Source organism: Chiloscyllium plagiosum, unplaced genomic scaffold, assembly GCF_037043375.1.
Source record: "Chiloscyllium plagiosum isolate Xiang-an unplaced genomic scaffold, Cpla_swu_hap1 HiC_scaffold_6, whole genome shotgun sequence".
In the NCBI taxonomy this organism is placed as follows: domain Eukaryota; kingdom Metazoa; phylum Chordata; class Chondrichthyes; order Orectolobiformes; family Hemiscylliidae; genus Chiloscyllium; species Chiloscyllium plagiosum.
The window spans coordinates 88,018,234-88,032,858 of NW_028270144.1; the positions used below are offsets into that span (position 1 = coordinate 88,018,234).

A 14,625-nucleotide genomic window follows, 5' to 3' on the forward strand; every position below is an offset into this window, starting at 1 on the left:
TATTTCTCGCCTGTCATTAAAAGTGTTTAGCTAACTATAGTACTTTAAACAATATTAGCTTGTATTCATATCACACCCTAAATGTAATAAAACATCATAAAGTTCTTCACAAAAGAGCTATCAGGGAAAATTTGACACCAAGCCATATAGACATATTAGTATAGAAAAGGAAAGAAAGGTGGAGAGCTTTAGGATAACAAGTGCAGTGTTTAGGGACTTTGTAACTGGACACACAGCTCCCAACAGTTCTGAGGAATGGTCACTGGACCCATAACGTTAACTTTGATTTAGCTTCATAGATGCTGCCAGACCTACTGAGCTTTTGGAGCAATTTCTATTTTTGTTCCCAACAGTAATCTGTTTGCATTTGTCCTCCTTCCACTCTTCAATGGTTTCATTTGATACCAGTGCAGCATTTCTGACACTGAAAACCCTACTAACCTAGCACTCTTCAAATGTGACATTGCAATATCCTGAAAGTATCCTGATCATCTCAGTTGTTACATGCAGAACCAATTCATGAAGATGAGAACCAGTCCCAAATTATCAACTCCATAATGTACATTATGTCATTACATTTAGTTTTGTAATTATTCTTGAACTGAATTAACATAACTTTTTTTAATCTCATCATATCAGGGTTATATGTCTATGTAAATGGATACTTCACTTAGAATTTTTGAGACACCATTGTATTACCAGCATTGCACACCACAAGCAATGAAACTGTTTAAATATAATTTATGGTAGATAGCATGCAATAACAAATTTGCTACTGAATAATTTGGGTGTTAAAACATAATTTGATTATGGCCTGACAACAGTTGGTTTGTTTGTTTATCAAGATCCTAACAACTGCTAACAAAGTTTTTCAAACTTATTAAATAATTCAAAATTTGTGATCAGAAAGATATTTCAAAGGCATTACAAATAACAATAACTGGTCAATGGACTAACTGACTAATTTTGCTTCTTGTAGACTTCTCTGGTGCAATCAGAATAAAATACCATCGCATCATAAATGGTTACTCTTATGCCTAGGCTATTTTCATCTTCACCCACCAAGCCCCAACTTCTTAGGAGAGACAAAAAAAAAATCCAGAGACCTATAGCCTATTCAGGAGCCTTCTGGCAAAGAGTTTTCTTACTTTCATGTTTGCACATAATGGCCTATAATACTAAAGTCATAGATCATACCACACAGAATGAGGCCATTGAGCTCATGCAGCTCTTTGAATCAGCTATCCAATTAATTTATTGCAATGGATTACCGTTCACATGACGATAAGGAAATTTTGGTGAGTTTTGGGAAATTGTGTAACAAATTTGCCAAGTACATGCTAGTTGTAAAATCCAATTATACATGGATTGGCTTAAACATGAATTTTCTGAATTACCAATCAATTTAATTCAATTGACTAAAGAACTGGCACTATTAGCGTACATTGGAAAAGAAATAAGTCAAAGATCTATATACGTGTTAGATACAACAGCTTGTATACTCTCCATCACATTGAAAGGCAAATCAGAGCGGGACTAATACACTCAATGGTAACAATCTGGGGAGTACTGCTGAACAAAAAGACTTTGAAATGCAGGTGCATAGCTCCTTGAAAGTGGAGTCGCAGGTGGACAGGACTGTGAAGAAGTATGGGAGGTCATGTTGCTACTGTACAGGACGTTAGTTAGGCCACCTTTGGAATATTTTATGCAATTCTGGTCTCCTTCCAATAGGAAGGATGTTGTGAAACTTGAAAGGATTCAGAAAAGATTTACAAGGATGTTGCCAGGGTTGGAAGGTTTCAGTTACAGGGAGAGGCTGAATAGGCTGCGCCTGCTTTCCTGGAGCGCGGAGGCTATGGGGTGATCTTATAGAGGTTTATAAAAACATGATGGGCATGGGTAGGGTAAATAGACAAGATTTTTGCTCTGGGTTGGGGCAGTCCAAAACTGAAGGGCATAGGTTTAGGGCGAGAGGGGAAAAAAATTTAAAAGGGACCTAAGGGCTAACATTTTCACGCAAAGGGTGGTGTGATCATGGAATAAGCTGCCAGATGAAGTTGTGGAGGCTAGTAAAATTACAACATTTAAAAAGCATCTGGATGAGTATACGAATAGGAAGGGTTTAGAGGGATATGGACTAAGTGCTGGCAAATACGACTAGGTTAATTTAGAATATCTGGTCAGCATGGACGAATTGCATTGAAGGGTCTGTTTCCATGGTGTTCATCTCAATGACTCTACAACTTGATATACACGCATTTTCCTTGATTCCGACATGTAAAAAAAATGGTAGTCAGGCTTCAAGTTTATTTTACATGTGATAACTATTTGTCAGAGTAAATTTGGCAAAAGACACACACATTTTAACTATATACTATCAAGAATTTAAATGAATTATGCAATTGACTGCCATTATATAATTTTTGTTGCTTGATCAAGCAGTGGCTTATTTTCTCATTCCATACCCTTAAAGGAAATGCTGCTCACAAATCAAATATTCTAAGTTACCATTTTAAAACTTCAATTGTAGCTTCTTCTGATCTTCATCCTTTAATGGATACAGTTCAATCTATAGGAGGCAGCCATTTGACCACTGTCTACCCCATCTTTTCAAGCACAGACGTAGATCTCTGCCCATGGTCGTCACTTTTTCAAATTTTTGTGTAAAGTGTACAAATTTTGAAAGTGATTACTGAATCCACTAGCATGCAGCACATTGCAGATCATCATGATTTGCTGTGTCAAAAAATTTCAATTTTCTTTGCACAATTGCCTTCAGTCTGCGTTCCTGGCTTCCAAATTCTGAGGTCGCCCTTTCCAAAATATAAAGCCCCATTTCTTCATGATTGGTCACAACTTAATGTTAAGTTCTCCTAAATTTTCTGACCTGTTAAGTGGGTCCTTCATGAAACACTGCTTCCAAACCATGGAGGCTACTGCTCTTGACATTAGATAGGAGTAATACTTAGCACCATATCCAACAAGGTGGCTAAAACGCAGTTGCCATGCCTAAAAAGAAAACAAAACTGTAAGTCTTTGCTCAACCCTTCAGAATCTGAATATATACTTATAATATTTATATGTTTCCAAATCCTTTGCTTCAAACCTAAATAACTATAATTATAAAATGTGACCTAACTGCAGGTCCGCACACTGTTCATAGGGAACTAACATTTGTCTCAGTATAAAGAAGAAATGGTAAAGTACACAAAATGTGTAATCATATAATACATATGGTGTTCAGTTCTTTTGATTGCAGAACAAAAAGGATATTGTAGTTATTGAAAGGATAGAGGAGCACTATTAGAATGATTTTGGATAAGATAGAGGTGTAGGGTTATTAGGGCTGATTATGTATCTTGGGCATGTTATCACTAGAAAAGAGAATGGTGAGAAATTATATAATTGTTGTTCACAAGGCTATAAAGAAAACTAGATAAGATAGACTATGACAAGTCATTTCATTTCATCAAGCCCAGTATAATCAGAAGACATAGCAAGTGCTTGAACAGTGGTCAATCCAAAATGAATCAGTGTAAACAGTATTTCTGTGAGCAAATGGTCAATCTACAATTCCTGAGAGAAAGGTGATTGCACGTTGTACTGATTAATTCAAATACAAATTAGATAAACTTTTTTTAAAAAAAAGTAATAGTTTGGGTTACAGGATGGGAGATGTGAAAAATGTTAAGTGTAGTATACTTTGGAGGCTTTGGACATACACATCATAAAAGTTTCAACCACTGGGAGCTCATTACATCATATTGTAGTCTTATTAATAGCCATTGCCGAATCAGGTTTGCAGAGGGTGAATGAGAACATCAGACTGGACTTAACCAGAAATGAGCTAAGTTCACATTTCAGGGAGCTTCATGGAAGGTCTGTGAGCTCCAATGAGTTATTTCACAAAATTCTCTACTGCCAATCATGATGTATGCATCTCACTTGCCCCTCGGGCCAAGCTCACATTGTCATGTGCTCAACAGCAGCTGAATTGTCTGTAATTTGTGCACCCAGCACCATACTCTCAACCCAGCAGAGCATCAGGTCAAATGCTGCCAGCCAGGAATAGCCCTTTGCAGTACATACAGTGGGAGGGAAATAAAAAAGAAAAGCTGAGGACTTCTAAGTGGCACAGGTGACATTTCATTGGAAACAGAATTTCACAGTTGTAAAGATATTGCTTTTTATATCATCACCTGTCTAACTGACTGTCATAGTGTCAGAGAGATGTTCAGCATGGTCAATTAAATTATACCAGCTACTTGTCTTTAGAATCATGATATGTTAGAACCCTGTCAGAAGAAGTGTGTCCTTTCCCTATATCCAGCAGAGCACAATATCAATGTGGGAGCATCACATGTTCTCAAGCCTACAAGGAGTAGGTAATTTTAACTTATATTGAACAAGAGGGAAACTGAACTTAAGAACAAATAAAAAAAACTGAAATTGCTCCAGGAATAAATAGAAGAAAGTGAGGACTGCAGATGCTGGAGATCAGAGCTGAAAAATGTGTTGCTGGAAAAGCGCAGCAGGTCAGGCAGCATCAAAGGAGCAGGAGAATCGACGTTTCGGGCATAAGCCCTTCTTCAGGAAGAAGGGCTTATGCCTGAAACGTCAATTCTCCTGCTCCTTTGATGCTGCCTGACCTGCTGCACTTTTCCAGCAACACATTTTTCAACCAGGAATAAATAGGTCCTTCTTACCTTTCAGCCAACAAAAGATTTATAGACAGAATAATGATGATGATTTCTCACACAGCTCTCATGGATTGGAACTAGGCATCAATTAAGACCTATTTGGCTTGTTGCACCCCGACACTGGACTTCTCTATCAGGCCAAATGTGACATTTCTCCAGCACTTCGTCCTCATCTTCCTCCTCAGAAGACTGCTGCTGCTTTCCCAGCTCTGTGGCATTCATCACATTCCTCTTTGCCTGCTCCAGTTGTGTTCTGCACAGCATGCAATAATTATGACTCACTCTGCCTGGAGTACCTACTAGGTCTCCCCAGACCACTCCAAACACTGGAATTTCATCTTCAGGAGACCTATCATAACTTTCACTTGACCCTGGTGGAAGAATGAGTCGCAGTGTATCCACATGTAGCCTCAGTCAGGGTGTTGGTATAACAGAATCATCAGCAATGGCTGCAGATGGGAACCCTGGTCTCCCTGTAACTATCCTTTTAAGGCATTCGGCCCTCAAAACAAAGTAGGAACCTGAGCATTATCAAAGATGTAAGCATCATGGCAGCTTCCAGGGTATCTGGCAGAGACGCATAAGAAGAAGTAACGATGATTATGGATGACTTGTAAGTTTATTGAATGGAACTGTTTTCAATTGGTGAACTGTGTTGTGTTCTGATATAGTGTTCTTAACACTACGTACAGTTTATCATACCATGCAGCTGGGGAAATCCAGATACATTGCCGAAGTCTATGTCCAGTCAGCAGCACTGAACTAGTCATAGGAAAACAAGAGAAAGCAATATGATCTGGCATAAATTACATTGCTAACAGGCTTAATGTACTTGTGGGCTTAAGATTGAGGGGTCCCATACAGGTTCCCAGCCCTTCAAGCCTGTTCCAATATGATAATGGGCAATCATCCAACTCAGTACCATGTTCCCACTTTCTCCCCATACCCCTTGATTCCTTAGCCTTGAGAGCTATATCTAACTCCTTGAAAAGATTCCATGTTTTAACCTCAACCACTTTGTGGCAGAGAATTCTACAACCTCATCATTCTCTGGATTAAAGATTTTCTCAACTTAGTCTTACGTGGTCTACCCTGTATCCTTATATTTACTTTTGGTGATAAAGAGTCCCCCAATATACCTTTAAGTTGCAAACTGAACCTTTTCTAGTCAAAAACAATTTCTTACTTCCAGTTGTTCATTTCAGTAGAACTGACTTCACATTGCAACTAATCATGCCCAAGATCATGAAATATATTGTTATTTAATTGCAAAATAAATTTACCTTAACAAGTACATTGAAGCTCCCTGACATGGAGACAACTGAGCCTGGATTAAAATGTAATGTTCATAATTTAACAGAAAAATACTTTTGCTGCAAAGTTCAGATTAAGTGATTACAGTAAACATGGATTGAGATAAAAAGATCAATTGATTTTTAAGTGCAATCCATATAAAATTACAACATATGCTTAACATAAATGTGAAGTGTTATTTCTGAATGAAAAATCACTCAAGATTAACAAAACTTACCGTGTTTTCTACGTACGGCAGTCCGTAAAAGTTTTCTTGGGTTTCCTTTAATATCTCAGTGGTTGATTTTGGTAAAGGGTACTTTCCATGGTAGATTTGATCCAGGACTGAATAGAAGATCTAATTTAAAAGAAAATATATTACTGTTAATGCAGTTTACCATGGTCTAATTAAAATACACTGTTTAGTTGGTTAATACAAGACATGTTATTGAATTTCATGTGGTAAGAACATCTGGTCTTCTGATATTAGTATTCCGATAATATAGTGATATACAGCAATGAAAATCATAAATAATAGAGCACAAAAGGAGATCCTTTGCCAATTAGGTTTATGTTCATTCAATGTTTAAGATTCTTTCATAGGAATGGGTGCAGGCCATTCAGCCCCTAAGCCTGTTCCACTATTCAATGAGATCATGGCTGCTCTGTGGCCTAGCTCTAGATGGGCCTTTGATTTTGAACTAACAACTGATCCAGCATCCACTGCTATTTGTGGAAGAGTGTTCAAACATCTACCGCCCTTTGTGTGTAGAAGTGCTACCTAACACCTCTCCTGACCCATCTGGCCTAATTCTCAGACTATGCCTCCTAATTCTAGAATCCGAACTAATGGAAATAGCTTATTTTCACCTACGTTGTCTTTAGCTGTTCATATCTTGAAGACCTCCATCAGATTACTACTTAGCCTTCTAAATGCTACAGAAAACAGGCCTAATTTGTATAATCTTTCCTCATTAAGTCGAGTTATCGTTCTTTGCTTCTGCACAAACTTACGAATAGCACCCTTTAATTTATAATAGCTCTCTATGTAATCTCTCTCTCTACATTCTTGTAATCTTATATTGTACTCCCTCCAAAGTCAACATATCCTTCTTAAGGGTGGTGCCCAGATCTGCTCTCCGTATTCAAGTAGGGTCTAACCAGAGTTTTGTAAAATTGTAGCATAACTTCTACATCCTTGTGGGATGGGGACATTGCTTGGCCAAGCCTGAATGACAATTGGCAGAGAGGCAGGTACATGGCAGAAGACATTTAATGCATAGAAATGACAGGTAATATATTTTTATAGGATGAACATAGAGAGGAACAGTATAAAACAAAGGGTGCTACTCTTAACTTTGTGCAGGAGCAAAAAGACTTGGGTGCACATGCGCATTTATCAGTAGAGTTTAGAAGACATGTACAGAGTCCAGACAATGAAACATACACTTATCCTGGGCTTTATTAATTGCGGTTTAGACTACTAAGGATGGAGGTTGTATTAAAGTTATACAGTCACAATTCAGACCTCAGCTGGACTACTGGGTACAGTTCTGAGTGCCACACTGACTGAAAGATGTGAACAGCATGGAGAGAATGCAGAAGAGGGTTAAAAGATTGGTTCCAGAGAAGAAAACCTTCAGTCGTGAGAGTAGATTGCAGAAGTTGGAACTTTTTTTTTCTTGAAGAGAAATGGATTAAAAAGAATCTGATAGACATTTTCAAAGTCATGAAGAGGGTGGGGGATATATTAGCTAGGATGTTGCCATTCATAAAAGGATCAAGAAGAGGGCACAGCCTTAAAGTGATTGCAAAAGAAGCAAATATAAAGAGAAAAAAAACATTTTTCACACAGTGATTTGTTAAGAATCTGGAAAGCATTGCATGGAAGTATAGTGAAGAATGTTCAATCGAAGAATTCAAAAGGAAATTTGATGATTATCTGAATAGAAAATATGTACAGGGTTACAAGAAAAGGTAGGAGAGTAACACTAAGTTATTATGCTCCTTGGGAGTGTCAGTACTGACACAATGGGCTGAATGGCTTGCTGATACATAAAAATTGATTGCCCGTGAATTGAGGGCAGTTAAGAAACAACCACATTGCTGAAGTCTAGTGTTACATGTAGGTCAGACCGAGTAAAGCTCACAGATTTCTTTTCCTAAAGGAGTCCAGTAAATCAGAGGAATCCAATTAATGCCAAATCTCCTCTCTTTCTCCAGATTCACATATCACATTCTCACTCAATGTATTCATGAAAGGAATTAGTGGAATTGAGTTAGTTTCTGTCAGCCCTTTAAGCAATGCATTCCAAACGTTAACCACGATTTTGTTAAAGTCTCCTTAGAGTCGTTTGCTGTTCACCTTAAATCTGTGCTCTCAGCCAATGCAAACATTTTCTCTCTTTTTAAATACATTTCAACTCGTGATTGACTGAGACTGTGTCAAAAAATGTTATTTCCAATTATTCTAGGGAAGCGAGGGCCTAGTGGATTTATCACTGGACTGTTAATCCAGAGATCCAGATAATGTTCTGGGGATCCGGGTTCAAATCCCGCCACGGCAAATGGTAGATTATGAATTCAACAGAAGAAATTCTGGAATTAGGGGATCTAATGATGACCATGAATCCTTACCTGGTCTGGCCGGCATGCAATTCCTCAGCAATGTAGTTGACTCCTAACTGTCTTCTGGGCAAATTAGGGATGGGCAATAAATGCTGCCTAGCCAGCGATGCCCACATCCCATCGAATGAATAAAGAAAAAAACTGTAACAGTCAGAACTCTTCAAGTCCACAGCAGGGTTACTTGTATGATTAATTAATAAAGTAAATTTTAAAGAAACACATGTCAAATCAAGTGGCATGTTTTTGTTGCAGCAAATGGGAGTTGTTGGGCACCAAGGGATCTAGATTGCACACATTTGTTGCAAATCTTTGCAGTTTGAGAAACGTTGAATCTGAGTAAAGTTAAGTTGGAGTCTGAGCTGCAGACATTTAGCCACATTAGTGAGGGGGGAAAGGTAGCAGAAGGTGCTCACACATCTCAGATTAGGTAATTCAAATTTGGTCTGTCACCAGGGACGAGAGTGTTTGACTGCAGGTGAGGTAGAAATGGACATCCAAGGGATAGCTTTTGATTATCCTCAGCTTATTATGGTTGCAAGCTGTGTAGATGAGTGGAGCAGCAGGGAGAATGTGTACAGTGAACATTTTAAATGAGGGGCAGCAATAGGAACAATATCATGGTGAGGGACAAAAAAAAAAGGAAGATAGGTACTGTTCCCTATAGCTGAGAGTTTGAACTAGCCCTCGCTCAAACATAGACAATAAAGCTGAATTCCAGAGGTGAAATGAGCACGATGGTTACATTTGACAGAGTGTAGCATTAAGAAGTCCAAGCAAAATTGTATTCAAGGGAATCAAAGACATCACTGCAGGAGCTCTTTAGGGTAGTGTCTCAGGCACAACCATCTTCAGCTGATTCATCAATGACCTTTCCTCCATCACAAAGTCAGAAGTAGGAATGTTTATTGATGTTATTCAGTGCCACTGCCATTCACAACAAGACTGGACAATATCCTGGTTTGGACTGACAAGTTGCAAGTTACATTTATACTAAACAACTGACAGACAATGACTATCTCCAGCAAGAGAGAATTAAATTATTGCCCCACCACATAATGGGCGGCATGGTGGCTTAGTGGCTAGCACTGCTGCCGCATAGCACCAGTGTCCTGGGTTCGATACCCACCTGTCTGTGTGGAGTTTGCACATTCTCCCTGTGTCTGCGTGGGTTTCGTCCGGGTGCTTGGGTTTCCTCCCACAATCCAAAGATGTGCAGGTAAGGTGAATTAGCCATGCTAAATTGCCCACAGTGTTAGATGCGTTAGTCAGGGGTAAATATAGGATAAGGGAATGGGTTTGGGTGGGTTTCTCTTCGGATGGGCGGTGTGGACTTGTTGGGCTGAAAGGCCTGTTTCCACACTGTAGAGAATCTAATCTAATTTAATCATAATTGAATTCCCACTATCAACATCCCAGAGTTACCACTGACCAGAAACTGACCTTGCCTGATCATATAAGGACTGTGAACACAATAACAGGTCAGAGGAATCCTGCAATGGGTAACTCATTGCCTGACTTCCCAAAGCTTGACAACATCTACAAGGCATATTATCAGGAGTGTAATGGAAGAATACTGCTTGCTTGAAACAGTGCAGTTCCAACGTCACTTAAAAATCTTGATCAAAGCAGCCCACTTGAATGGCACCACATCCACAAAAATTCATTCCCTTCACTATTAATGATCATTAGCAGAAATGTGTATCATCTAAAGAATGCACAGCAGAAATTTACCTTAATGGCACCTTCCCAATTCGCTGCCGTCTCAAATAAGGGCAACAGATACATGGGAACATCAGCATCTGCAAATTCTCTTCCAAACCACTCACAATCGTAACATGAAAATATATCACCATTCCTCCACTGTCGCTGAGTCAAAACCCTGGAACTCCCTCATTAATGGCATTGTGCATCTACCTACAGAAAATGGAACTGCAGCAGTTCACAAAGGCAACTTACCACCACCTTCTCAAAGGTAGCTATGGATGGGCAACAAATGCTGGCCCAACCAGCAATGCCCTCATCCCCTAACTGAATATAAAAAAAATGGGCAAAAATTTGGCAGATGGCATATAATGTGGGAAAACAGAGAGGTTATCCACTTAATTTGGAGTAATAGAAAATAAATATTATTTTGAGAATAAAATATTATTTAAATAGAGAGGGACTACAGAAGCTGTGTAAAGAGGAACTTGGGTGTTCTTATTCATAAATCTCAACAAGTTAACACATAGGTCCAGCAAATAACCAGGAAGGCAAAATGGTCTTTACTTAAAAGGGAATTTTTGCTACAACTGTGCAGAGTATTAGTTAGAGTACACCTAAGGGTTTTGCATGAAATTTTATTCACCTCATTTAAAGAATTATATTGCTTGCATTGGAAGCATTTCAGAAAAGATTCACTCAGCTGATTCCTGCTTTATGCAGGTTGTGCTTATGAGAATGTGACAATGAGGAAAGGATTCAGCAGGTTAGGATGATCCTTGCTGGAGCTTAGAAGAATGAGAGGTGATTATCTTGAAACAAGATTCTGAGAGGGCTTGACATGGTAGATGCTGAAAGAATATTTCCTCCTCTGGGAAAATGTTAAACTAGAGGACACAAATGTAAAATAAGGACTTACCCCTTTTGAAAGCAGAGGAGGAGGAATTTGTCCTCATGGAGGATAGCTGATCTTTGGATTTTCTACCCTCAGAGAGCTGTGAAGGCTTGGTCATTGAATAATTTTAAGGCTGACATGGACAGATTTATTAACTAGAAGAATGTCGAGGGTTATGATGAACAGGCAAGTCAGTGCATAGAGTCTAAGATTAGATCATCCATGATTTCATTGACTAGTTGAGCATTCCGATGTGCCATATGGCGTACTCCAGTTTCCATTTCTCACTTCTCTCAAAACAGTATTCAATGCTACATTAACTGTAAGTATAAAATATGAGATTAATAGATTTTAGTTACCCAAAGGTATTAAGGCACAAAGGGCAAAGTTAGAAGCATAGGATTAGGTTTGAGATCAATCACAATCTCATTGAAAGACAAGAGGGGCTGAGAGCATTAAAGATCTACCCCTGCTGTTGTATACCTTAAGTCTCCTTCTAGTATATGTTATTATAGCTAGGAGTAGGCAGGTGACTGGCCATCAAGTATCCCCTAAAGTGCCCTTTATCATAATGTGCGAAATGCTGGTCCAGGAACACCACCTTCAATTTCCCCTCCCTTCCTATGAAGGGATGTGTCACTGACACTGAAGTTCTTTCCTGAGAGACTGGATGCCATTATTCACTGGCATAATAAACAATTAGAGCACCAACACAGCCCTCAGTTCATTTCATCATGTTATCCTAAGTTGAAGAGAAATAAAAAATATTTCATTTCTCTTTTGGATAATATCACATTTATATAATAATCTGCCCAGTGTCTGAGTTTCTTAGTATCATGATACCAGGCATAATGAGACAAATAAATATTTCCAAATTCTCAAAGTACAAATAAAGTTAACAGAAAAAAATTTGGAATATACCAAGATTGACAAGTGCTAAATAATAGACATATAGCTCTGCTGTTCCTTATATGAAGGCCCACAATTTATAAGCCCAAAGTTCATCTCATTTGAGCAGAAGTCTTAAAGTCAGTCCAAATATTTAATTATGTCCACTCGAACCAGTGGTGGATGCTATATCGTCTATCAAATACTGGTTTTCAAACTTAAAACTCAAAGTAGGATTAGGAAAAAAACCCCATTAATCCAAGATAATGAAACTAAATTTACCTACCTGAAGTTGCAGGTCTGCAGCAGCACAAAGCTTCTTAGATTCACAAAGCCGAGAAACCATATTCTGAGGCAATGGCTGCAAAAGCATTCAAGAAATGTACAATGGTTACACATTTAGTTTTCTCGGTGAATCAACTTTTCTGCTTTCATAAAATATTAATATTATATTATAATATTATAATTATATCATAATATTGATATTATTATTTCATATGCATATCTCTTAACAGCATTGCAGCGTATAACCATTTTTGCTTGAGTTATGGTTCCAACTGATGTTCTTACTGGATATGTCAGATCACAGACTGAAATCACGCTTGACAGATCATAATTCTTTTCTGTTTTGGTTTTAATAATGGTCACTCACTGAAAAATAAGCATGTAATGCTGCAGGTATTGTTATAACAATAAAACAAAAGTTTATTAACAAAAGAATTAAGATAGAATAAACTAGACAAGCTATATAACATAAATTCAGAGATCTTTAAATACGGAATACAAGTATAATCACATTAATCCCATAACACTCGTTTATAAATTAAATAAATTAAGGCAATTCCCTATACAGAACCTAAAAATATACCTTGTATAGCAAATCAAAATCACATCATCTATAGTACCCTAAACACCACTCGCACAGCACTCACAGTAGAGTCCCTGTCGCTAACACCTCAACAGGTTTAAGACACTTGGGACTTTAATTTATAGACTCCGAAGACAGATAACATTTTTTCTTGGAGCTATTCAAGCACCTAAGCTTAAGCGTACTTAGCTACAAATGACCTCTTTAGGATTTTATCCCAAAACTTTTGGTATGGGACTAACATTAACTCTTTACTTCAAGCTAATCTTGTTTCACTATACCTTTCCCTTCAAAGCAGCACCAAAACTATTTTCATCCATGATTTCACAGGACCATTAAAACTACAGTCTGGTTGAAGAAAAAATAAAATCTCTCTCTGCTATGGATGTTTCCTCCAAGCATAAACAAAGACAAATTCTGAGATTCCTAACAAACTTTGAGGTCCCATAATTTATGTTGATTGGTCGTAAAACAATCTAACGTAAATACTAATGCTTTAGTGATGCACAGGTACCTCCCAAAAACTGTTTTGAAACAAATTACCTTAGCTACAGAAATACAATAAATTAACTTTAGACACAAAAATATCCACGTCTCTCATACAACCCAGAACTCAAGAACCTAAATGTTTAAGAATTTATTTTGAAAATATATATAAATCACATAACTTGCATCACACTTGACTCCAAAATATGCAACTGGAATAGCACCACTGCCAATCCAAGACCTAGACAAATAAAGTTACGTAATTTGGCAATTCCGTACTATTTGTTAATCACACTATAAACAATAAAATAATGGAATTTTTGAGCTGTAGGAGAACTGTACTTTGCAGCTTTTTTTATTCATTTGTTTACTGGATGTGGAGCATTGCTGCAATGATATGAGCATTTCTGGCGAAATCAGTATTTCTGGCGAAATCAACATTTATGCTGTCCCTACTAGCCCCGAGAACAGTTAAGAGTCAATCACATTGTGGATCTGGAATGACGTGCACCAGACCAGGTAAGGTTTCCTTCCCTAAAGGACATGAGTAAACCAGATGAGTTTTTCCAATAATTGGCAGTGGTTTTATGGTTCTCATTAGGCTCTTGATTCCATTTTTCTTCCTTGTTGAATTCAAATTCCACCATTTCTCAGTAAGGGATTTTAACCCGGGTCCCTACAATATTACCCAGGCATCTGGATTGATAGTCTAGTTATAATACCTTTAGGCCATCACTTACTCTAATGGTTAAATTAGAAGCACCTAATGAAGCCACTGAATTAAAGAAGTACAAGCTAGTCTCAGATTAACCTACAGCACTAATGAAATCGGCCAGTTACGGTCCAAGGTTCTGCTTGCTAACTCATTGTCCTAATGGATGACTGAGATTAGCTTCTGACTAAGTATAATTGCCATCGTGATAATTTTGACCTTATCTGTGTTTGCCTCAACTTATTGTCTGATAAAACCCATATTCATCCATTTATGTCTAGACTTACTATTCCAAGCTCTGCTGACCAGCCTCTCAACTTACATATTATATAAGCTTGAGTACATCCAAATCTTTGCTATTCTGTTCTAAATCTCAAGTCTCATTTACTTATCACACCATGATTGCAGATATACATTGGCTCCTGATCCAGCATTATCTTGAATTTAACTT

At 37.9% G+C, this 14,625-nt stretch overlaps 1 protein-coding gene across 1 annotated transcript in view; it reads right to left on the minus strand.

Annotated features, from left to right (window-relative positions):
* The window catches only part of LOC122550751 (mitochondrial intermediate peptidase-like), a 156,970-nt gene that overhangs the window by 27,618 nt on the left and 114,727 nt on the right, over nucleotides 1-14,625 (minus strand). The window contains exons 15-17 of the mRNA XM_043691957.2: nucleotides 12,395-12,469; nucleotides 6,235-6,354; nucleotides 2,891-3,012 (exon numbers count right to left, since the gene is read on the minus strand). Coding sequence (XP_043547892.2) covers nucleotides 2,891-3,012; nucleotides 6,235-6,354; nucleotides 12,395-12,469 — 317 coding nt within the window. The remainder of the gene's footprint in view (nucleotides 1-2,890; nucleotides 3,013-6,234; nucleotides 6,355-12,394; nucleotides 12,470-14,625) is intronic.